Source organism: Choloepus didactylus, chromosome 10, assembly GCF_015220235.1.
Source record: "Choloepus didactylus isolate mChoDid1 chromosome 10, mChoDid1.pri, whole genome shotgun sequence".
Taxonomy (NCBI): domain Eukaryota; kingdom Metazoa; phylum Chordata; class Mammalia; order Pilosa; family Megalonychidae; genus Choloepus; species Choloepus didactylus.
In genome coordinates this window covers 82,014,486-82,040,000 of record NC_051316.1, presented here as the reverse complement: position 1 = coordinate 82,040,000, position 25,515 = coordinate 82,014,486, and the positions used below count along the sequence as shown (strand labels likewise).

Sequence of the window (25,515 nt, the reverse complement as noted above, 5' to 3'; positions counted from 1 at the left end):
GTCTGCCATAAACAAAACTCGGGGACTGAGCTCTTTTGGCCAATATTTGGGCCCCATTCATTCCTGATTCTGCCCTCCTGGTGTAGTAGCATTCAGGGCAGGGTGGGGTGAGAGCAGGGCCAGACGGATTCCATCCTTTTACCATGGGATGGTGGAACTGATTCCTGTACCCTGCTTTGCCTCAGGAGATTCCCCAGTGGGCAGCATGACAGGTGAATTCTGAGGTCTCCAGGCTGAAACCTTGTCTGAGAAGTGAAGTGGTTCCATCCTTTACAAATTTTCTCATGCACAAAGTAGTACCTTTGTAACACTATGGCATTCAGCATTTGAAATGTCTTTTCTTGGGGTTTAATGAAGTAAAAGTCCTTGCCCTCAGGAAGAAGTTTTACCAAGTACCTTGCTTTTTTCCTGTAAACTCCGATAATTGCACGTGCTCACTGCTACCAGGCCTCCCACCTGCAGTGTGACCTCCCTGCCACCGTCCCCCCCCACACCCCGAGCAGTTTTTCCCAAGGATTTTAGACTTTGAGAGTTGGAATCTGCTGCACCAACTATGGTCTTATCCTCATGAATTAATGTAAATGGGAGCAAATCCATGCTTGAGCTGGCTAGCGCCAAGATATAGAAGTAGACCCTGCCTCTCTCTCTGGCCTCCCCACCCCAGCAACTGCATGGGCATCTCTGCCTGTCTTCCCTGGTGAGCAGCTGTGGTGCCTCTTCTGTGCTCCAGGTCTCACCCCAGACACTTTGGTTTGAACATGAGTGTTTAATCTTCTTCCCACAGATGCTCGGACTATTCTTCCTGTCATCCTCCTTCTGGAACATTCCCTCCACTCCCCATACCTAAGCCAGGCTGAACTTCTGCTTTCCAGGAATGTATCTTTTACCTCTTTCTCTTTTGAAGGCATCTGATAGTTTTATGTAATTGTGGAAGCCTGATTTAATCCTGAGCCAAGAACTGTGAGAGAAGTGGGACTTTTTCCCTGGATGCAGAGCCTGTGATGCTGAGTAATCCAGGATTCAAAGGATTTGAAGCTCTTAGAAATTGGTGGGATTTGGAGCCCCAGTCACCTATGTAATAGGCAATTGCTCAGAGGCCTTTGAGGAGGCATCTGTCAAATTGCCTCCTGGAGTGAGTCTTCCTTGTCCTAGAGAGAGAACAGGAGCAAGTGTCCAGATCTTCATGGCATTTGAGTTTAACTTTTTCCAATCTCTTTCAGTACAGTTGAAAGCAGAATGTAACAAGGGATATGTCAAGGTAAAGCAGGTATGTGTATTTGTAACTTGGATTTCCATTTTATACTTGATGATTTTCTTATGCTATGAATTTGGAGTATCTTTGCCAGCCAATGAAGACCTTCCTATCCATTGCAGAAAGGTGTCTCCTGCCTTCTGAAGGATTCTCCTGAGAAACCTGAACTCTGGCAGTGCTGACAAGTAGGGAAAGGATTACTTCTGTCAGAGCATAGCAGACGGGAGAGGGAGAGATTGCTTTTCTACCCTGATCGTGGCTGGGGAGATGGGTTCTGGCCTCTTGGATTTCCTACAGAAAGTATGGGTTCAACCTGGTAGCATAATCAGTGCTGTCATTAGGATTAACATGGTGTCTCTGGACCAACTGGGCATTATAACTGATTTATAAAACTATTTCTGTGGGGAAATGGCATTCCAAATGTCCATAGCCAACTTGCAAATGAACTTTCTGGAGCAGACCCTGTTCATAAACGAGGAATGGGTCTTTTCTGCTATGTTGCCCATTTCCCTGAAGCAGGAGCCTTTGGCATGTTCCTTTTCTGCTTCTGGTTAGTTCTAGCAACTTGTCAATGAAGTTGCCCTCATTTATTCTGACATGGTTACTATCTCAAGGCATCCATGCTCTTTTGACATCTAAAAGTTGTATAATATAGTGTTGGGAAATAGTTTATGTATCTGAAGAACTGACAGTGAAATCACAGGGCCATGGAAGAATCCCAAAGAGACTCTTCATACTCTTCCTACAGAAGGGACTTGTGACTTTTCAGTTAATAGAATACATTCTTTCCTAGCTTGCTAAGCTAATACCACCAGGTTATCCATTTAGCATTCTCTGCTGAGCATTGACGTTGGTAGATACCATTGAGAATTTAGAATGCAGAGAATGAGCCGCTTGTTCACTGGACAGAATGCTGTCTGGTTTATATAATTCCTTAAATTCTCAGAGTTTAACGAGTTTGTTATACTGAATAAATACATGGTATCTGGGCTCTGAAATGAGCTGCCCCCATTGTCTCTGTGAAGGTCTCTGAATGATGTGAAGATGAAGCCCACTGTGAATGGTGAGTGACATCTGGGTAAATGTGGTAGCACTAGGAAACTCCCAGCACGGTGTCCAGCACATGACAGGTGCCCCACAGACAGTAGCTGTCATTATTTGTCCCCCTCAAGTTCAGGTCCAAGTCTCTCCCCCCGACCGCTGCCCCAGGGTATTTCTAGTACTCATTGCTGCAGTTATCCCTGACCCCCTTCCTGTACCTCTTTCTTTATTCTGTTCTGGATACCAGATACCCATATTTTGTGTTCTCTCTTCGCTTTTACCTTCTCTGTTCACTTTGATCTCTAAAGGCAGTAGCACTTATACTTCTTAAGCACCACTGGCAGGCGGGGGATATAGTGGGAGGGCTGAGACTGACCCCATGGCTACGTTCGAGTGAAGGAGGTTTCGAGGCACAGGCTCTGCATGTAATTTAACTCCCTGTGCTCTTTCCATTTAATTTTCCAGAAGTGGGATCTGTAGATACAGTTCTGTTGTTGGAACAACAGTACAGTGCTAAGGTTTAGAAGGATGCCGTTTCCTTTTTTATGTCAGTGTATAGTACGAGTTTATCAGTATAGTGTGGGAGTTAAGAACTCAGGCCTCAGGCTTTGGAAGCTGGCTTGGGTTTGAGTCTCTGTTGCTTATTCTCTGTGTGACTTGGGCAACTGACTTGACTCCTCTGGGCCTTGTTATCCCTATTACATATATAACATGGTGATAATAAAACGTTCTTTTCAAAGTTGGTTGTCAATATTGAAAGAGTAGTATATGTGAATATTTGGCATGGTACCTGGCAGATAGGAAGTGGTTAACATAGCAGGTTTATTATTAATGGTGTTCTTGTTATTATTATAATTATTTTCTGGTTATTTATTCCATAGGTAGGGGTCAATCCCACCAGCATTGACTCAGTCATAATTGGGAAGGACCAAGAGGTGAAGCTGCAGCCTGGCCAGGTTCTCCACATGGTGAATGAACTTTATCCATATATTGTAGAATTTGAGGAAGAGGCAAAGAGCCCTGGCCTGAAAACACACAGGAAGAGAAAGAGGTCAGGTGACAGTGATTCTACAGAAAAGGCTGTTGCTCAGGAAGCTGAGTTAGAGACAGGACTGGAACCTGTGAACAACAATAGCCAATGCTCTGTTTCCCTTTTGCCTGCAAAGAAGGGGGAAGATGCAGCTACCAAAAAGGTGAGGGTAGAGTGCTTGATAGATGATGTGGAGATTAAATGAGATATAATGAGTGTTTAAATGTTTTATATATTGTAAAGTCTAGACATGAGGAAGGCTTATTAACCATAATGAGGGTTATTAACCATGATGAAAGGGTTACGTTTGTGGAATGAAAATTACTCAGGTGGATGTGGTTTTGTTTTTCTCTTGAATTCCTGAGGTAAGCTGCTTGAAAGTAAAGTGATAATAGCAGTCTACTTAACAATGATGTCAGAGTGGAAACTTGGTGAGATTGTAGATGGAATGTTAGCAGGCAAGAGGACTCCACATTCTGTGGCATTTCTATCTTCCATCTAGACACCCTGATCTGAATATAGGAAGAGAAGGGTGGGGGGGGGAGGGGAGCTTTTGATCCTAATAGGTAATAGATTGAAGCAAAGGAATTTAGTTTAATTTTCAAAAACTAATCTTATTTCCAAGATTTTTTGGACTTTGCTTTCACCCCCTACATATTAATTACTGCCAAATTTAACTATTGGTATTTGCAATTTACATAGCCTTTTTTATGTTTTAGGAATCTTTAGGTCACTGGAGTCAAGGTTTGAAGGTTTCTATGCAGGATCCCAAAATGCAGGTGAGAATAAAATTTTGGGATTGAAATATATTTCATGTTCTAAATGACCATTCCACAGAGGTCACATTTACACTGTAAATGAAATCAAAGGAGATCAGTCCTTCTGAATGACATTTGTTTTATTGGTTTGTTTTGTGGGAACAAGTGGCTTTTCCCATTGGCAATAAGATAACAGGTAGAATTCTTTGAAGAGAAGTTAAGTTCTTCAAATGAATGTCTTCTCTGCCTTGCTTTTCCAAAACTTCTGGGTACTACTGAGGGAGGTTGTGTTAACAATGGTGTGGTCCCTTTCAGGGTAGCTTTGGATAATGTACAGTGAGTGTAGTTGCTGGGCTGCCCTAGGATTAATAGTCACACCTCATGCTGGGAGATAGCTTTTTGAGTTGGGTTGACAAGAAACTAGGTCTGATAGGACTTCTTGGACTATGTACATGCATCTGCCATTGGAGTGGAGAAGGATACTTTTCTTTCTTTTTTTTTTTTTTTAACTTTATCACTGTTTACATTTTTTTCCTTGCAGTTTTATTGAGATGTAGTCACAAACCATACAGTCATCCAAAGTGTATAATAAATTGTTCACAGTGTCATCATATAGTTGTGCATTCATCACAATTTTTGAACATTTTCATTATTCCAAAAATAAACATAAAAATAAAAGTAGAAAAGAATACCCAAAACAACCCATTTTCCCACCCCACCCCCCCATTACTCATTTACTTTTTTGTCCCCATTTTTCTACTCATCTGTCCATACACTGGATAAAAGGGGTGTGAGCCACGAGGTTTTCTACAATCACACAGTCGCACTGTATAAGCTATATACAGTCATCTTCAAGAATCAAGGCTACGGGGTTACTGTTCAACAGTTTCAGGTATTTCCTTCTAGCTATTCCAATACGCTAAAAACTAAAAAGGGATATCTATATGATGCCTCCAGAATGACCATCAGAATGACCTCTCGACTCCATTTGAAATCTCTCAGCCACTGAAACTTTATTTGTTTCATTTCTCTTCCCCCTTTTGGTCAAGAAGGCTTTCACAATCCCATGATGCCGGGTCTAGACTCATCCCTGGAGTCATGTCCCACGTTGCCAGGGAGATTTATACCCCTGAGAGTCATGTCCCATGTAGAGGCGGGGGCAGTGTGTCCACCTGCCAAGTTGGCTTAGAGAGAGAGGACATATCTAAGCAACAAAAGAGGTTCTTGTGGGGTGACTCTTAGGCATAATTATAAATACGCTTAGTCTCTCCTTTGCAGTAACAGGCTCCATAAGGGCAAGCCTAGCTCGAGGGCTCGGCCTACTAAATTGGTAGTCCCCAATGTTTGCAAGAATATAAGGAATTCCCCAGGTGGGTAAATTTAATATTTCCACATTTTCCCCCAGTCTCTAAAGGGGGCTTTTCAAATACTTTTTTATCCTCTGCCCAGATTACCCTGGGATGTACTGGGGCTTCATACTAATCTGTACAAATCACTCCCTATTCAAGGTTCTATGTAATTAAGGTGTTTGAATAAATTGACCATGCAAGTTAAATTATATAGCGTGCTACAGAAAATAAAGATTTTCCACCAACTAAACATCTCTACCTGTGGTCTCTCACAAAATTTGAAGTTTTAAAATACAATCAATATCATCTTCTACCTTTTAGTCTGATTTACCTTAGTCCTAACCAAGGCCATTTTGTTCATATCTGTAATTGAAGTCTAATTTTTTCAGCTTCTTTAACATTTGCTGTATAGGGTAATGTTGACATTCATAACTACTGAATTATAGCTCTGAATCTCAGGTGTCACACAGATAACTGAAGTTCCAGGGACCAACCAGGTTATACATAAGAGCTCAGCATCTCAGAATCTAGAAAAAACTATTACAACTCAGGAATAGAGGTAACTGCTGTAAGAACTTACAATCTAGGAACTGTTACAGTAAGCCTTCCCCTGATAACCTGTGCTCTCAGATTCAATTCTCAGAGTTTGCATATTATAGTTAGTCCATATTAGTGAGGTATTATAATGTCTGTCTTTTCATTTCTGGCTTATTTCATGCAACATACTGTCGTCAAGGTCCATTTACCTAGTTATATACCTCAGAACTTCATTTCTTCTTGCAGCTGCTCAGTATTCCATGGTATGTACACACCACAGTTCATTCTATTCATCAGTTGATGTACCTTTAGGCCACCTCCATCCCTTGTGAATCATGAATACTGCCGCCATGAACATCAGTGTGCAAATGTCCATTTGTGTCCCTGTTGTCAGTTCTTCTAGGGATATGTGACTTTGCTCAATACACTCAGCCTGAGTCTCAATGCTTCCATCTGTAAAAAGTGGCATAATAAAGCCTTTTGCACAAGATTGTGGTGGGGTTTAAGTGAATTAATGAATGTGACAACACCTGGCACATTGAAGATGCTTGGTAGATGTCTGTTTCCTTCTCTTGTGCCTCTCTGCTAGGTTTACAAAGATGACCAGGTTGTGGTGATTAAGGATAAATACCCCAAGGCCCGTCACCACTGGCTGGTCCTACCATGGACCTCCATATCCAGTCTGAAGGATGTGACCCAGGAACACCTTGAACTCCTCAAGCACATGCACACTGTGGGGGAAAAGGTGATTGTAGATTTTGCTGGCTCCAGCAAACTCCGCTTCCGATTGGGCTACCACGCCATCCCCAGCATGAGGTAAGCCTTGTGGGTATTGCTGGTGCCTCCTGGTTCTGTCATGGTGGACAGATGGATTCAGCGGCTGAGTGTGCTGATAGTGCTGAGGCCCAGGGGAGTAAGGTGGGATGTTTCCAAGGCAGGTGGGCTGAAGCTTCCGCCTCTGTGCCTGGCTTGCCTGCAAGCCTTGAGCTTCTACTTCTGCTTGTAATTCAATCACTTATGGTTCTTTGTTCCCCTCAAAGTGTAAGTCTTTGAGGACCTAATGTATGAAATAGATGAGGCAGCTGCATTACCCTCACATGAAGAATTGTGGTCAGTGACTTTTCTCAGATGTTTCAGAAGGATTTGTAATCCTCAAATGGTTAAGGACCACTGCTCTGAGGGAAATAAACATCATAGACTTCTGTAATGACAGCTTAGTATATGTAAGATTTGAAATAAAATGAGAGAAAAATATAGAATCTGTTTTCCTTTGGCTCATACCTGAGAGATTTGGCAAGGAATGATTGTTTCTTCTCAGGAATGCAAGCAAGGCAGATCTCTACAGTTCTTTGAATGAAGCAGCAACAAGATAATTGGGCTAATTGGATTTCAGATTTTTACCTTGGTTATTTATTTCTTTAACCACGTTAATACTCTCACATTTTATTTAGGTGGGTATTTATGACTTAGGCTACTGGCTGCTTTAACCAAATGGGATCTTTGTGCTTTATTTTTTTCCTCTTCAATACTCTTTTCTTTTAAATTGAGGCATAACTTATATCCAAAAAAATTCATAAGATGTATAGTTAGATCAGCTTTGGCATATGTATATAGCCATGTGATTATCACTTTGATCAAGATATGAAACAGTCCCATCATCTCATCCCAGAAATTCCCTCCTGCTCCCTTCCAGTCAGTTTTCCCCTCACCCCCAAAGCACTGTTCTGATTTCTTTCAGCATTTATTAGTGTTTTCTGTTCTAGAACTTTATATGGAACCATACAAACGGAAAAGACTCATTTTTCTTGTTCACCATAATGATTTTGAGATTTATGCATGTTGTGTACATCATGGACATACTTTTTTTCCCTCTTTTTCCCATTTGGGTAAATACCTGGAAGTGGAGTTGCTGGGTCATAGGTATGTTGTATCTCATTAAAGTTTTTTTTAATTGTTAAAACTTAATTCAAAAATTTAGGAGGAAAAATCACCCATAATCCTATTTTTCCAATATAACAGAGCCCATGACTAACATAGTAATCATGGTGTCCCTATCTTTTTCATATAATGAATGTGGTGCTAAGGTGGCTGAAAGCAAGACCTGTGGCAGGTGTGGGTGGGAAGCAAAATGAGCAACAAGTAGTTATTACTTACATACCAGCTCCTTTTGTGATCACTCTTTATGATGTAATTTTAAATAAATAGACAGTAAAGAAAGGAAAAGATAATAAACTAAGTTAGATAATTTTTCTATTGCAAAAGTAATGTTTTCAATTTAGAAAATATTACAAAAAGAGAAAAGAATGAATCAGAACAAAGATCTTCCATAGCACTGCCACTAACTAAACCATAGACCTTATTTAAGTTGCACCAGGTTTTCCTCTGATGCCCTTTTACTGCTCCAGGATCCAATCCAGGATCCCACATTGCATTTATCTGTTGTGTCTCTTTAGTCTCCCTCGATCTGTGACAGTTCCTGCTTTCCTGTTTTCATGACCTTGACACTTTTTGTTGAGTACTGGCCAGTTGTTTTGTAGGAAGTCTCTCAATTTGGGTTTGTCTGATGGCTTTTCATAGTTATATTGAGGTTACATATTTTTTATTCCCTGCCAGAAATCCCACAGAAGTGTTATTGTGTACTTCTCAGTGTGTCTTTTCTGTTAACCTTAATAACTTGGTTAAGGTGGTTTCTGCTGAGTTTCCCCTTTGAAGTCACAATTTTTCCCTTTGTAGTTGATAAATATCTTGGGAGAGATATTTTGAGATCATATTACTATTCTGTTTCTCCTTAAACTTTCACTCAATGATTTTAGCATCTTTTGGTGGATCTTGCCTGTAACAGTTATTACTTTGGTGTTTGCCTCTGGTAATTTTGTCTTTCCCTCATTCCTTCTGATTTATTTATCAGAACTCTTCTGTATGGAAGAGGTGTCCCTTCTCCCCCATAATTTGTTTACTCAGTTTATCCGTTTATTAATATGGACTCACGGATATTTATTTTGTTCTTTAAGTTATAATTCAGTACTATCATTATTTTGTTGCTCAAATCGTTCCAGCTTTGTCCACTTGAAAACTCCTTCAGAATGACTTCTGTGCCCCTTTCACGTGCCCCCAAAATTTTTGAGCATTTACTTATTTTCTAGCCCCACAAGATGTTCCAGGCTTATCTTATATTTTTCCTGTCCCAGCCCTGGAATGAACCAGTTCTCCAAGGAGCCCTCGTTCCTTTTATTGGAGTCTGATATTTATAAAGCAAGACCTGGGACTAGGTTTCTGTAATGAAGGAAGTGGTTGATTCCATAGTGTCATTGCTCCTAGGCACTCTCAGCAAAACTAGGAAATATGAATATGAAACTAACCCAGGCAGACACACGCATTTGTATTTATCTCTCTCTCTCTCTATGTTGAAAACCTCAGTTCATACTGATTCCTCTTATTCTCACCCAAAATCACAAGGTTCATTCTAGTCTTACCCCTTTCCTTTTGGTAACTTCTTTCTCCAACAGTGAGAAACATGGCTCTTATTTGCTACCATAAATTCACTTATTTGTCCAATTCTAAAGATACACAAAATAGCTACAGAATTGCCAACCCATACCTTTGTTAGGAAGACATTAACTGTAGTGTAGTATAGCATTTGTATATAGTTCTTTTCGTCTTTAGCCTTACAGTATCCAGTCAAAATACTGTTTGGCAAAGTAGTCTAGGTTAGTTATTTTCTTTCCTGGCCTGCTTCAGTGTGGTTCTGTTATTTTCATCTCTAATACATTTAGGTTTATTTGTTACTGCTTCTATTCCACTTTGGATTCCTCCCCCATACTGATTGATTCTGATTACTTATTGGGAGAGTGTGAAACACTACTATGATTCTAAGAGTCAAAACTACACAAAAAGACATTCTTCTTGACTTAATAGGTCCAAAACAGAACTCTTGATTTTTTTCCCCCCACTGCCTTTTCCTCTAATGTTCTCTGTCTCAGTGAAGTGGCACACCCAGTTTTTTAGGCTCCAAACCCATGTCTGTCAGTAAATTCTGTTGGTTCTATGCCAAGAAATATTCAAAATTGGACTGCTTCTTGTCACCTCAGTTGCTACAGTTCCAGTCTAAGCCATGATCATTTCTGGCCTGGACTGCTGCAGCAGCCTCTGGACTGGTCTCCCTGTGTTCATCTCTACCCGCTATAGTCCTTTCTCCATACAGCAGTGAGAGTGATCTTTTAAAAGTGTATGTAAGATATCATAGCACTCCCCTGCCTAAAATTCTTCAGTAACAACTCACTGGAATCAGAATAAAATGCATACCCCTTGCTAGCTTATAAGACCTGTAATGATCAGGCCCCTGCCTACTGTCTGACCTTGTCTCCAGCCATTCTCTTCTCTTTTTTTTTTAATTTAACAGAGTCTCTCTCCCGTTTTTATTGTTTGCTTGTTTTTTTTTTTTATTTTTATTATTTTTTTTTTCATTTTATTTTTTTATTATTATTATTTTTTAATCTTCATTTTATTGAGATATATTCACATACCACGCAGTCATACAAAACAAATCGTACTTTCGATTGTTTACAGTACCATTACATAGTGGTACTTTCATCACCCAAATCAATCCCTGACACCTTCATTAGCACACACACAAAAATAACAGGAATAATAATTAGAGTGAAAAAGAGCAATTGAAGTAAAAAAGAACACTGGGTACCTTTGTCTGTTTGTTTCCTTCCCCTATTTTTCTACTCATCCATCCATAAACTAGACAAAGTGGAGTGTGGTCCTTATGGCTTTCCCAATCCCATTGTCACCCCTCATAAGCTACATTTTTATACAACTGTCTTCGAGATTCATGGGTTCTGGGTTGTAGTTTGATAGTTTCAGGTATCCACCACCAGCTACCCCAATTCTTTAGAACCTAAAAAGGGTTGTCTAAAGTGTGCATAAGAGTGCCCACCAGAGTGACCTCTTGGCTCCTTTTGGATTCTCTCTGCCACTGAAGCTTATTTCATTTCCTTTCACATCCCCCTTTTGGTCAAGAAGATGTTCTCCGTCCCACGATGCCAGGTCTACATTCCTCCTCGGGAGTCATATTCCACGTTGCCAGGGAGATTCACTCCCCTGGGTGTCTGATCCCACGTAGGGGGGAGGGCAGTGATTTCACCTTTCAAGTTGGCTTAGCTAGAGAGACAGGGCCACATCTGAGCAACAAAGAGGCATTCGGGAGGAGGCTCTTAGGCACAACCATAGGGAGGCCTAGCCTCTCCTTTGCAGCAACCGTCTTCCCAAGGGTAAAACCTGTGGTAGAGGGCTCAACCCATCAAACCACCAGTCCCCTATGACTGTGGTCATGTTAGCAACCATGGAGGTGGCGTAGGCGAATACCCCTGCATTCTCCACAGGCTCCTCAAGGGGGCACTACATCTTTTTTTTTTTTTTTTTTTTAACTTTCCCTTCTTTTTTAAATCAACTGTATGAAAAAAAAGTTAAAAAGAAAACAAACATACAATAAAAGAACATTTCAAAGAGACCATAACAAGGGAGTAAGAAGAAGACAACTAACCTAAGATAACTGCTTAACTTCCAACATGTTCCCACTTTACCCCAAGAAAGTTACCTAATATAGCAACATTTCTGTGAACTTGCTCCTACTATATCCATCAGAAATTAACAGACCATAGTCATTCCTGGGCATCCCCAGAACATTAAATAGCTTATCTGTTCTTCTTGGATTACTGTTCCCCCTTCCTTAATTGCTCTCTATTGCTAGTTCCCCTACATTCTACATTATAAGCCATTTGTTTTACATTTTTCAAAGTTCACATTAGTGGTAGCATATAATATTTCTCTTTTTGTGCTTGGCTTATTTCGCTCAGCATTATATCTTCAAGGTTCATCCATGTTGTCATATGTTTCACGAGATCGTTCCTTCTTACTGCCGCGTAGTATTCCATCGTGTGTATATACCACATTTTATTTATCCACTCATCTGTTGAAGGACATTTGGGTTGTTTCCATCTCTTGGCAATTGTGAATAATGCTGCTATGAACATTGGCGTGCAGATATCTGTTCGTGTCACTGCTTTCCGATCTTCCGGGTATATACCGAGAAGTGCAATCGCTGGATCGAATGGTAACTCTATATCTAGTTTTCTAAGGAACTGCCAGACTGACTTCCAGAGTGGCTGAACCATTATACAGTCCCACCAACAGTGAATAAGAGTTCCAATTTCTCCACATCCCCTCCAGCATTTGTAGTTTCCTGTTTGTTTAATGGCAGCCATTCTAATCGGTGTTAGATGGTATCTCATTGTGGTCTTAATTTGCATCTCTCTAATAGCTAGTGAAGCTGAGCATTTTTTCATGTGTTTCTTGGCCATTTGTATTTCCTCTTCAGAGAACTGTCTTTTCATATCTTTTGCCCATTTTATAATTGGGCTGACTGTACTATTGTCATTGAGTTGTAGGATTTCTTTATATATGCAAAATATCAGTCTTTTGTCAGATACGTGGTTTCCAAAAATTTTTTCCCATTGAGTTGGCTGCCTCTTTACCTTTTTGAGAAATTCCTTTGAGGTACAGAAGCTTCTAAGCTTGAGGAGTTCCCATTTATCTATTTTCTCTTTTGTTGCTTGTGCTTTGGGTGTAAAGTCTAGGAAGTGGCCGCCTAATACAAGATCTTGAAGATGTTTTCTTACATTATCTTCTAGGAGTTTTATGGTACTTTCTTTTATATTGAGATCTTTGGTCCATTTTGAGTTAATTTTTGTGTAGGGTGTGAGGTAGGGGTCCTCTTTCATTCTTTTGGATATGGATATCCAACTCTCCCAGCTCCATTTGTTGAAAAGACCATTATGACTCAGTTCAGTGACTTTGGGGGCCTTATCAAAGATCAGTCGGCCATAGACCTGAGGGTCTATCTCCGAATTCTCAATTCGATTCCATTGATCTATATGTCTATCTTTGTGCCAGTACCATGCTGTTTTGGCAACTGTGGCTTTATAATAAGCTTCAAAGTCAGGGAGTGTAAGTCCTCCCACTTGGTTTTTCTTTTTTAGAGTGTCTTTAGCAATTCGAGGCATCTTCCCTTTCCAAATAAATTTGATAACTAGCTTTTCCAAGTCTGCAAAGTAGGTTGTTGGAATTTTGATTGGGATTGCATTGAATCTGTAGATGAGTTTGGGTAGAATTGACATCTTAATAACATTTAGCCTTCCTATCCATGAACATGGAATATTTTTCCATCTTTTAAGGTCCCCTTCTATTTCTTTTAGTAGAGTTATGTAGTTTTCTTTGTATAGGTCTTTTACATCTTTGGTTAAGTTTATTCCTAGGTACTTGATTTTTTTAGTTGCTATTGAAAATGGTATCTTTTTCTTGAGTGTCTCTTCAGTTTGTTCATTTCTAGCATATAGAAACATTACTGACTTATGTGCATTAATCTTGTATCCCGCTACTTTGCTAAATTTGTTTATTAGCTCTAGTAGCTGTATCGTCGATTTCTCAGGGTTTTCTAGATATAAGATCATATCATCTGCAAACAATGACAGTTTTACTTCTTCTTTTCCAATTTGGATGCCTTTTATTTCTTTGTCTTGCCGGATTGCCCTGGCTAGCACTTCCAGCACAATGTTGAATAACAGTGGTGATAGCGGGCATCCTTGTCTTGTTCCTGATCTTAGAGGGAAGGCTTTCAGTCTCTCACCATTGAGTGCTATGCTGGCTGTGGGTTTTTCATATATGCTCTTTATCATGTTGAGGAAGTCTCCTTCAATTCCTACCTTTTGAAGTGTTTTTATCAAAAAGGGATGTTGGATTTTGTCAAATGCTTTTTCAGCATCTATTGAGATGATCAATTGATTTTTCCCTTTTGACTTGTTAATGTGTTGTAATACATTGATTGATTTTCTTATGTTGAACCATCCTTGCATGCCTGGAATAAACCCCACTTGGTCATGGTGTATGATTTTTTTAATGTGTCTTTGGATTCGATTTGCAAGTATTTTGTTGAGGATTTTTGCATCTATATTCATTAGGGAGATTGGCCGATAGTTTTCCTTTTTTGTAGCATCTTTGCCTGGTTTTGGTATTAGATTGATGTTAGCTTCATAAAATGAGTTAGGTAGTGTTCCATTTTCTTCAATGTTTTGAAAGAGTTTGAGTAAGATTGGTGTCAGTTCTTTCTGGAAAGTTTGGTAGAATTCCCCTGTGAAGCCATCTGGCCCTGGGCATTTATTTGTGGGAAGATTTTTGATGACTGATTGGATCTCTTTGCTTGTGATGGGTTGGTTGAGGTCTTCTATTTCTTCTCTGGTCAGTCTAGGTTGTTCATATGTTTCCAGGAAATTGTCCATTTCCTCTACATTATCCAGTTTGTTGCCATACAGTTGTTCATAGTATCCTCTTATAATTGTTTTAATTTCTTCAGGATCTGCAGTTATGTCACCTTTTTCATTCATTATTTTGTTTATATGGGTCTTCTCTCTTTTTGATTTTGTCAGTCTAGCTAGGGGCTTGTCAATCTTGTTGATCTTCTCAAAGAACCAACTTTTGGTGATATTTATCCTCTCTATTGTTTTTTTTGTTCTCTATGTCATTTATTTCTGCTTTAATCCTTGTTATTTCTTTTCTTGTACTTGGTTTAGGATTGGTTTGCTGTTCATTTTCTAGCTTCTTCAGTTGATCCATTAGTTCTTTGATTTTGGCTCTTTCTTCCTTTTTAATATATGCATTTAGTGCTATAAATTTCCCCCTTAGCACTGCTTTTGCTGCATCCCATAGGTTTTGGTATGTTGTGTTCTCATTTTCATTCGTCTCTATATATTTAGCAATTTCTCTTGCTATTTCTTCTTTAACCCACTGATTGTTTAGGAGTGTGTTGTTTAACCTCCAGGTATTTGTGAATTTTCTAAGTCTCTGATGGTTATTGACTTCTAATTGTATTCCATTGTGGTCAGAGAATGTGCTTTGAATAATTTCAATCTTTTTAAATTTATTGAGGCTTGTTTTATGTCCCAGCATATGATCTATTCTGGAGAAAGTTCCATGAGCACTAGAAAAGTATGTGTATCCTGGTGATTTGGGATGTAATGTCCTATATATGTCTGTTAAATCTAATTCATTTATCAGATTGTTTAGGTTTTCAATTTCCTTATTGGTCTTCTGTCTGGTTGATCTATCTATAGGAGAGAGTGATGTGTTGAAGTCTCCCACAATTATTGTGGAAACATCAATTGCTTCCTTTAGTTTTGCCAGTGTTTCTCTCATGTATTTTGTGGCACCTTGATTGGGTGCATAGACGTTTATGATTGTTATTTCTTCTTGCTGAATTGCCCCTTTTATTAGTATGTAGTGGCCTTCTTTGTCTCTCAAAACATCCCTGCATTTGAAGTCTATTTTATCTGAGATTAATATTGCTACACCTGCTTTCTTTTGGCTGTAGCTTGCATGAAATATTTTTTTCCATCCTTTCACTTTCAGTTTCTTTGTGTCCCTGTGTCTAAGATGAGTCTCTTGTATGCAACATATTGATGGTTCATTTTTTTTGATCCATTCTGCGAATCTATATCTTTTAATTGGGGAGTTTAATCCATTTACATTCAACGTTATAACCGTGAAGGCATTTCTTGAATCAGCCATCTTATCCTTTGGTTTATGTTTGTCATATTTTTCCCCTCTGTCTATTAATATCCTTTATTGTACCCATACCGAATCTCTTTAGTACTGAACCTTTCTCCAAGTCTCTCTGTCCTTTCTTTGTTTCTCTGTCTGTAGGGCTCCCTTTAGTATCTCCAGTAGGGCAGGTCTCTTGTTAGCAAATTCTCTCAGCATTTGTTTGTCTGTGAAAAATTTAAGCTCTCCCTCAAATTTGAAGGAGAGCTTTGCTGGATAAAGTATTCTTGGCTGGAAATTTTTCTCACTCAGAATTTTAAATATATCGTGCCACTGCCTTCTTGCCTCCATGGTGGCTGCTGAGTAGTCACTACTCAGTCTTATGCTGTTTCCTTCGTATGTGGTGAATTGCTTTTCTCTTGCTGCTTTCAGAACTTGCTCCTTCTCTTCTGTGTTTGACAGTGTGATCAGTATATGTCTCGGAGTGGGTTTATTTGGATTTATTCTATTTGGAGTTCGCTGAGCATTTATGATTTGTGTATTTATGTTGTTTAGAAGATTTGGGAAGTTTTCCCCAACAATTTCTTTGAATACTCTTCCTAGACCTTTACCCTTTTCTTCCCCTTCTGGGACACCAATGAGTCTTATATTGGGACGTTTCATATTATCTATCATATCCCTGAGGTCCATTTCGATTTTTTCAATTTTTTTCCCCATTCTTTCTTTTATGCTTTCATTTTCCATTCTGTCATCTTCCAGGTCACTGATTCGTTGTTCAACTTCCTCTAGTCTTGTACTATGAGTGTCCAGAATCTTTTTAATTTGGTCAACAGTTTCTTTAATTTCCATAAGGTCATCCATTTTTTTTGTTTAGTCTTGCAGTGTCTTCTTTATGCTCTTCTAGGGTCTTCTTGATTTCCTTTGTCTCCCGTACTATGGTCTCATTGTTCATCTTTAGTTCTTTGAGTAGCTGCTCTAGGTGCTGTGTCTCTTCTGATCTTTTGATTTGGGTGCTTGGGTTATCCATATCGTCTGTTTTTTTCATATGCTTTATAATTTTCTGTTGTTTTTGGCCTCATGGCTTTTGCTGAACTTGATAGGGTTCTTTTAGGATTTGTAGACCAATTGAAGTCCTTATCTCTAATTTATCAGATCTACAGCTTCGTGGAGTACACTTTCTCTAACTAACCAGCAGGTGGCGTCCACGAGCCACCTGTTCTCCACAAGCCAGTTCTCCCCTGCTTAGCCTTTTTGGTGAGTGGGGGAGCGAGTCTTGTGGGGTCCAATTGGTGTACCAAGCTTGCGTGTGTAGTTGGTATTGCCTGCCCTGTATATGGGGCGTGTTTCTGGGCAGTCAGGGAGGGGGGATGGCTCTAACAATCAAATCTCCCTGGTGATCCTAGAGTTTTAAAGCTGCTGCAATAGTCTAATCCTTCAGTTCAGTCCTGCAACAGTTTGTCTCTGCCACTGACCCAGAAGACCTTGGTATTGGTGTATGGCTCCTGAGACTTGCAAGTGGGCCCCTCTTCCAGGCCGTGCACCCCAGGTCCTCTGTTGAGGGATGACTGTGCTATGTCACAGGTGAGTGCCGTCCCCCCAGGGCAGTTCTGGGCTGCTGGGCTGTGTAGGGAGGCTCCCAGTCTGCTGAAATGATGGCTGAATGGGGCTTTGTTAATTCACACTGCTCTACCTTCCCAACTCTGGGACAATCAGCTGAGGTTGCAGGGAAGGCTAATGTCCACGCCCAGTTTTGTGGCGTGTGCCTGTTATTTGAAGCACTTCCGTCACACTAGGTTGTCTGGGGCAGTTCTGGGCTATGGGGCTGGCGATGGGCAGGAGTGTTTCCTGTCTACCAGGATGATGGCTGTGAGCGGACACCCCCCTTTTCTTGGGAAGTTGTGGTGTTTAGTGAATTTTCTCAGCCACTGGATTATTGCGTTTTGTCTCAGAGCTCTCCTAGTTCCGCTCTTGACTTGACCTGCCCAAATTGCAAGTCTTGGAAGCTTTCTGTATTGGGCTTCTTAGAGTAATTGTTTTAGAAAAAGAAAAAGGGATTAAAAAAAAAAAAAAAAGGGCCCTCCTCAGAGATCTAATGGGTTATTGAAATGCTAAGAGACAAAGCAACCAGGGCCATTAAGGAAAGGTCCACAGGGCAGAGAGATCAGCTTTTCTTCGGGATTTGCATATGCGCCTCAGGGCCCTTCCCCTTTCTATGTTCACCAGAACTCCAAAAATCCTCCGCTTTAATTTGGAGTTTTTCGTGTTGTTTTTTTTCTATGCCTGTCTCCTCTCTGCTGGGCTGGCTGCTCTCACATTCTCTAGTGTCTGGTCTCAGTCTATCTATGGTTGGAGTTTGGATCAGTAGAATGAGTTTCCGATAAGGGCTGCCATTGCAGTTCTCCCTTCTCCTTCCCGGAGCTGACAGCCCCTCCTCCCACGGGACTGAGCCTGGCAGGGAGGGGCGCAGGTCCCCTGGCCGCAAAAACTTACAGATTTCGCTGATCTCAGCAGTTCCACGTTTTCATGAGTTTTGTATGAAGTATGCCCAAAGTCAGATTGCTCTGTGGTGTCCAGTCCACACGGTTCCTGGCTTTCTACCTACTTTCCTGGAGGAGTAACTAAAACATACAGCTCACCAGTCTGCCATCTTGCCCCGCCTCTCCCATCTTGCCCCGCCTCTCTGCTTGTTTTTATGATCAATCAAAAGTCTGTTTATTCTTTTAACCTTGGAAAGAGTCCAGTTATCTCTACAGGGTGGCCCACCTTATTAAATATCAGAAGGCTACTTGATGAATAGAGCATGAAGGCAAAGAGATTTAGAGCGTCTCCCATTCTCTTCTTTATTCACTACACTGCAGCCACATTACTTTCTTTCTCTTCCATGGTTGCACCAAACTCTTTCTCATCTCAGGGACTTTGCACTTGGCCTCCCCACTCCCTGAATCATTCTTCCCCCAGATCTTTGCCTGCCCAAATTACTGCCTGGGAGAGGCCTTCCCTGAATACCCTCACTAGTTAAAAAGGCAGCTCCTATTCCCCAGCACTCTCTCTTCCATTTCCCTGTTTTATTTTTTCTTAGCAATGATAACTCTTTGAATTTTCTGTTTGTCTGTTTAGTTGTTTGTCATCTGTCTCCCCCCAGTAGAATATCATTTCTGTAAAGGCAGAGGCTTTTTCCATCTTGCTCACTGCTAAGTTCCCAGTGCCTAGAAGAGTGCTTGGTATCAAGTAGGTACTTAATAAGCATTAAATATTGTTAAGTGAATGAATGATTGAATCAAACTAAATGGACACACTGACCATACTTCAGATGCCCATAATTCTACTGTTTGTGATTTTGATTCAGCCATAATTTGAAATGGGTTTAATAGTTAACTTTTTTTCCTTTCAACTAGCCATGTACACCTTCATGTGATCAGCCAGGATTTTGATTCTCCTTGCCTTAAAAACAAAAAACATTGGAATTCTTTCAACACAGAATACTTCCTAGAATCACAAGGTAAACAGTGAGTGTTCTTTGTTTTTCACATTTCTTTTATTTTCTAGCTGTTCTTATACTTGAGTCAGTTGTTTCACTAAAAAATAATCTGGCCTACAGTATGCCATGCCTTTACCAACAGTAGTCCTGAAATACCTAGGTCCCTATCTGAGATTCTATAAAAGATTCACTCACTAAGTTTTATCTTTCAGAAACTCAAATCCACGAGCGTGTTCCTATGCCAGACAAGTCCTAAAACCCAGAGGCAATAGCCTCTCTAAGAACAACAATCAGATGCAGCCCCCTTCCCCATACTGTCGACACCCCCTTTTCAATATGGACAAGTTAGGGTGCTCACTGCCTAGACATCCCTGAAGATGGAGAAAGAGATTAAACAAGAGGAAGGGGTAGCAACATACAAGATAGGAGTTAACAAAGGATTATGGATATTGAAACTATATATAAATATATATATATGTGTGTCTATATATATACATATATTTTAGATGTTAGGGTATTAGAATAGCTAGAAGGAAATAACTGAAATGGTGGAACTGACACCTATAACATTCTTTGAAGTTTGCCCTATAGCTATTCATTGAATTGTGCTTTGAAAGTTTTCACCTTTCTGTATTTACCCTGTTTTTCACAATAAGGAAAGAACTGAAAGAGTGGAACTGTAACCCAAAACGTTTTTTGAAATTACCTATATAACTGCCTGTTGAACTGTACATTGAAAAGTAACACCTTTCTGTATATATGCTATATTTTACAATAATAGAAATAACTGAAATTATGGAACTGCAACTCATAACATTCTTTGAAATTTGCTTTTTATCTACTTATTAAATTGTACTTTGAAAGGTATCACTGTTATGTATATGTGTTAAAATTCACAATAACAAGTGCATTAAAAAATAATTTGGCCTCAAAAACCCATTTGCAACACTGTTCCCTAGAGAGAGCCCCATTAAAAGAAACTGGATTATGTGGTTATAGGAAAATTGTCACTTTTGCTGTGAGTATTCTTCTTTGGGTGACCTAGAACGCTGTTGTGTCAGGGTGAACAAGGTGTTTTATTCCAACAAGAGGGGACTTAGAGGTTGTCCTGAGGATTATTGGAGTTTATGGATGAGAAAGCTCTGAACAGTTTTTTGTCTCTTCTCCCATCAGCTGGGAAAGAGCTTGGGGGCTTCCTCTTGCCAGGAGTGGTGAATTAACAGGGGGAGGCAGTGTATATCTAGAAGGAAGCATTTCCAGTGAATATGCTGTGGGACTTCAGTATGCTGGCTGCTTGTTTACCAAGGTCCTACCAGAGGTAAAGCACTGTGCTAAGCTCTTGACATTACAACATGGGTTGTTTATAGAGTGTATCTTGAAGGAATATAATCATCTCAAAGACAGGTTGTTCAGATTTAAAATCTCATCAAGCCATTTTACTCAAGAGGAAGTCTAACCTTAAGCTTACTGCTTTAGGATAGCTGGCATATTTTGATTTGGAGTCACATTTTCTCTTTTGGTATCTTATATTGGCCTTCCAGAGTAGCTGGGATTTGAACTTTTTTCCTTGCCTGCAGCTGTGATTGAGATGGTAAAAGAGTCCGGCAGAGTGACTATCCAAGATCGGACACCTGAGCTCTTGAAGCTGCCCCTTCGTTGTCATGAGTGCCAGCAGCTCCTGTCTTCCATTCCTCAACTGAAAGAGCATCTCAGGAAGCACTGGCCAAAGTAATTCTGCGGAGCCCTGAACTTCTGCAGCAAGTGTGGCTGATTATTTGGAACGAATTCCTGGCACGTGTTTGGATTGCTTATGAACTTTTACTTATTTCTTGAATTAAAACATGTTCCGGTTTGCTAATGCTGCCATTATGCAAAACACCAGAAATTGATTGGCTTTTATAAAGGGGGTTTATTTGGTTACAGAGTTACAGTCTTACAGCCGTAAAGTGTCCAAGGTAAGGCATCAATGAAGGATGGCCCTTGGCGTCCAAAAGCCTCTGTTAGCTGGGAAGGCACATGGCTGGTGTCTGCTTGCTCCCAGGTTGCGTTTCAAAATGGCATTCTCCAGAATGTTAGTGTCACCTTCCAACAGCTGTCTTCAAAATGTCCGTCTCAGCTGCAGCTCTGAGGTCCTTCTGTTTGTGAGCCCCTTTATAAGACTACTGAATGGGCAGGGCCATACTGCCATGAAAATTATCTAATCAGAGTTATCACCTACAGTTGGGTGGGTCACATCTCCATGGAAATGACCAAATCCAATGATTCCGACTTAATCAGCACTAATATGTCTGCCCCCACAAGATTGCATCAAAGAATATGGCTTTTTGTGGGACATAATATTATCCAAACTAGCACAAAACATATAACTTTTTTTACAAAGTATGTTCCATTTCCGAATTGCCACAATGCAGGGTGACTCAGAGTAGTTCGGGAATTAGGGTTTTGAGTTTGTTATGGATGTGTTCTCCAGTGAAGGTGGTTGGGACCATCTCCAGGACCCATATATAATAGTGCTTTCTGGCATTGAGGGGTGGATTTGTACTCTTCTCTGCATGTACCCCTGTGGCCAAAGTGTATGTTGCAGAAATAACACATACACACACACACACACTCGTGCTATTTAGCTTAGGCCTCTACTTTAGTCATCAACCTTCCCACTTGCAGCAGCCTCCCTTCTCCCAACTCCCCTCCCATAATTGCATCTCAAATGTGTCAAGTTATTCCAGTTTTCAGAACCACACTTGTTAGCTCTTACTGTATTTAGTCTGGTCTCCCCCCACCCCATGTCAGGTCTGACTTATGGAGGCAAAGCCAAGTTCAAGCTGACCTAATGCAAGATATAGAAGCAGAGGACTGGTTTTATATTTCTCTTCTTTGTCTGCCCTCCCTGGAGGCATGGAACACCCTTTAATTAGAGCAGCCAGAGTGATCTCTTCTTTATTCTGAAGGCACTGGTGGTCTTGTCTCTGATCTTAAACTGTTCTTTATTGGTCTTTCTCCTCTCCTTTGTGGGAAGGCCCAGGCTCTTCTGTCTCCTCCCCTCCCTTCTATCCAAGGCCATCCAAATGCTCCCTTCTCAGGAAATCTGTCTCATGAATTCTCCACTTTGAGCAAAGAGGCTACAATGAGGGGGTGGAGGGATGGAGTTTTCTTCTCATACCAGGGGTTCCTGGCTGGTGAGGTAATAGTTGGCCATATGTTCATCACAGTTCAGCTGTCAAGTCTTCTAGCTGGGCTGCTTGGATTTGTTGCCTGAAAGTAAAGGTCATTTCTTTGAAGCATTCTGTTAAGTAGTTGGAAACTATTGGAAATTTGGCTGACAATCACAGTCAGTTCTGATAGATGAAAAGGTAGTTATTGAATGAAAAAGTTGCATTGAACCACAGCTTCAGTTTTCCCTTAGAACAAACTTGGATGGAACAGTGGGATCAAGTCTATTTTTGGATAATATCAGAACTGAAGGTGAAGGGAAACTAAAAAGTTTTGATCAAATTATTGTTCTCTTTGGGGATGTGACATTTTTTGCTTTTGAGTTCATGAGGAAAAGAAAACTTAACAAAAGCTTCTCTCTGGAGAGAGAAAACCTCAATCCATAGAGACCACATTTGACCTCAGTATCTTTCACAAATAAACAAGATGCCACAGTGGTTGTTCGGTCAGCTTGGGTATGGTAATAATTAGTAGTAATTAATGATTATAGCAGCTAACATTTGTCCGACTCCTGTGCCAGGCATTATGCTAAGCACTTTATTCAACCTTGTAAGGCATTATGCTAAGCACTTTATTCAACCTTGTACTTTATGTAACCTTGTAAGGTAGGTATTATTGTTATACCCCCTTTATGGAAGAGGATCTAAAAAGCTATAAAAGGTCCCAGACTCCGAAGTCATTCTTGGTCTGGTGCATCAAACCCGTTATTTTTCCTATCAGGTGAACAGTGTAAATGTAGTACTAACCAGCAGGGACCATAGTCCCCAGGGGCCTTGGGCCTGTGCTGACCTGAAGCTTTCCATAGAATTTCATTAATTTCCCGAAGTCCCTTTAAGGCCCCTTTGTCCACCTGTCACTATCCAACGCATTTAATCTCTGATCTCTGTCCCCTCTGCACTCCAGGAAGGTGGTACTCACCCCATTAATCCATCTACCCGTAGTTCCTCCTGTTTGGCTGGATTCTGGACCTTTGAACCTGCCTGCCAGTCTGCTGCTTCTCCTGCAAGGGTTGCCTTTTCACCCTGCTGCCTGTGAGATTCTCCTCTAAACCCAACTACAGACAGAAGGTGGCTTCTTCATAGCTGTCCTTCCTTATTGTCATTAGGTATCAGATACTGAAGCTTTTTTTCCAAAATCATGGGCATATTAGAATAGGCTCTGGATTCAGAGCTGGTCCCAATCCTGGGTCTGCTACTCAAAGCTGAGGGATTTGGGGCAGGTTACTTATTTTCTCAGAATTTCAGTATTCTCATGTGTAAATGGGCATAATGGAGTTAGGGTATAAAGATTAAATAAAATAATCCATGTAATGCATTTAGCATAGTATCTGGTACAGGAAGGACTCAATAAGGGGTAACTGGAAGCCTCTGCTTTTTCTAGTGAGACAGAGTAAGGATTGGGAAGGAGTGTTTATCTGATCTATACCCCTCTCCACAGCTGATGCCTTAGAGCCCCTAGACACTTAGAGTTTCTAAAGGTTTGCTCCATGGACTCCTGAGATCAGAATTACTGGTTTCCTCTTTAAAAAATGTAAAAAAACTGGATTCTACCCCAGAACTGCTGATTTGCAATCCTGGTGGCCTAGGAATCTGCATTTTAAAACATTTTAAACAAATAAACAAACTTATGAAAGCTTGAGACCCACAATATAAATGAGCCTTTGACTTCATAGCACTTGGCATTTCTGAAGCTTCCAGATTAGGTTGTGCCCTGCCAGGATATGCCATTTTCTGATTAGCCTCCTTGGCCAGTAATGGACCTTCCTTCCTTCTGCAGGGTCAGTGTTATTTCAGGATCCAGGGAGACCTTGGGCATTAGGTGGTGGTGAAGAACTGGCTATAAGGACTGCCCTTCCTGGTGGCAGAGGAGTGGGGTGGAGCTCCTCTGGCCCCAGGGTCTTAGGGGGCAGGCCTGGAGCTGACAATTCCTCCTCCTCAATGACTTCTATCATCTCTTCAAGTCTTCTCTTATGGCTTGGTCCTGAGACCTCTGATGAATACTGCCAGCCTTAGGCTCAAGGCATATGCAGTTTTCATTTTCTGGATCTGTCTCTGAGACATCCAGGTACCAGTGATTCTTTCAAGGGCCAGCCATCCTGGGAGGGTCATTAGGAGTCTCTCTGGGTTGAGGGACATTTCCTGGGCCACATCTGGGTTGAGGGACATTTCCTGGGCCACATCTGGCAAACACACAGGATATGGCTGAGTATCAGAGATTCAGGGCTCATTTGTGTCAGAGTTGGCCTAACTGCCTCCCTCTCCCCCAGCACTCCCAAATTGGAGACTTTCACACAGATCTAAAGATTCTACCACAAAATGGATTTTTTTGAATGTGATAAAAGCCATGAAGCTCTCTTTCCAGAAGTGGGGGGTGTGTGGGTGTGTGTGTGTGTTAAAAAAAAAAAAAAAGTGTGTGTGTGTGTGTGTGTATATATATCTCATGTATACTATATATGTATAATATATATATTATCAGGAGTTTATGGAGCCCTGAAGTGCTTATGGACTCTCTAGGGTCTATAAACCTCAACTTAAGAATCTCTGCTCTATGAGAAAGTGGTCATCACCATGCATCTGGGTGGTTCAGGAGGGGTCTAGGATCATTATGATGCACTAGGGGGGGAGAATGACCTCTAGGATGTTTCTGGGATGTTCTTTTTTTTTTTATCTCCAAGCTCCCCCCTTGGCCTTTCAGGGCATGGGCACCTGGGGGCCTCTGGCTGAGATGGAGTTTATGTTCAGGGACTTCTGGCTCCAGTTTGGCCTCTACACTCAGGCAGGAGTCTTGTAAAATGGGTCTGAGGGATTCAGAAACCCTGGCTGACAGATCTCATTATAAGCTATTTAAAAGGCATTGAATCTACTTTACCAGGATGAGTATCTAGGGAAAAATAGCACCAATCATCTGCACAAGTAGATCAGCTACGTCATAACTGGAGCCCAGGACAGAGGGTGTGGCAGTATTTTTTAGGTGCACTAAGTAACAGTACAGACTGTACTGAAGACCTGCTACAGTTTATAGTAGCTTGTACTATTAAACCAAGGCAGAGATTTTACTGAGGACCCAACCAATGAATTTGAGAATAACAGAACTTTTAACCCAACTTCAGATAAAATGTTCCAGGGAGTAAGCTTTTTTGAAATAGATATTGCAAAAGCATTCAGTTTAATTTTTCGCCTAATTAACCATGCTATATAGTTTAGCATATCAATATTAACATCAAAATGATAATTTTTGATAAGAAACTGTAACCAAAGAGAGAT

At 40.7% G+C, this 25,515-nt stretch overlaps 1 protein-coding gene across 4 annotated transcripts in view; it reads left to right on the top strand.

The window, feature by feature from the left end:
- The window catches only part of APTX (aprataxin), a 39,304-nt gene extending 18,391 nt beyond the window's left edge, over window positions 1–20,913 (top strand). For 2 of the 4 annotated variants that reach the window (XM_037798185.1, XM_037798186.1), the window contains exons 3-8: window positions 1,221–1,267; window positions 3,175–3,486; window positions 4,043–4,102; window positions 6,557–6,783; window positions 18,960–19,063; window positions 20,620–20,913. In XM_037798185.1, the coding sequence (XP_037654113.1) occupies window positions 1,221–1,267; window positions 3,175–3,486; window positions 4,043–4,102; window positions 6,557–6,783; window positions 18,960–19,063; window positions 20,620–20,774 (905 nt within the window). In that variant the 3' untranslated portion in view covers window positions 20,775–20,913. Of the gene's footprint in view, window positions 1–1,220; window positions 1,268–1,448; window positions 2,316–3,174; window positions 3,487–4,042; window positions 4,103–6,556; window positions 6,784–7,730; window positions 7,888–18,959; window positions 19,064–20,619 lie in introns of those variants that run through there. The other 2 variants (XR_005210734.1, XM_037798187.1) reach the window with 2 other exon arrangements.
- The last annotated feature ends 4,602 nt before the right edge of the window (window positions 20,914–25,515 follow it).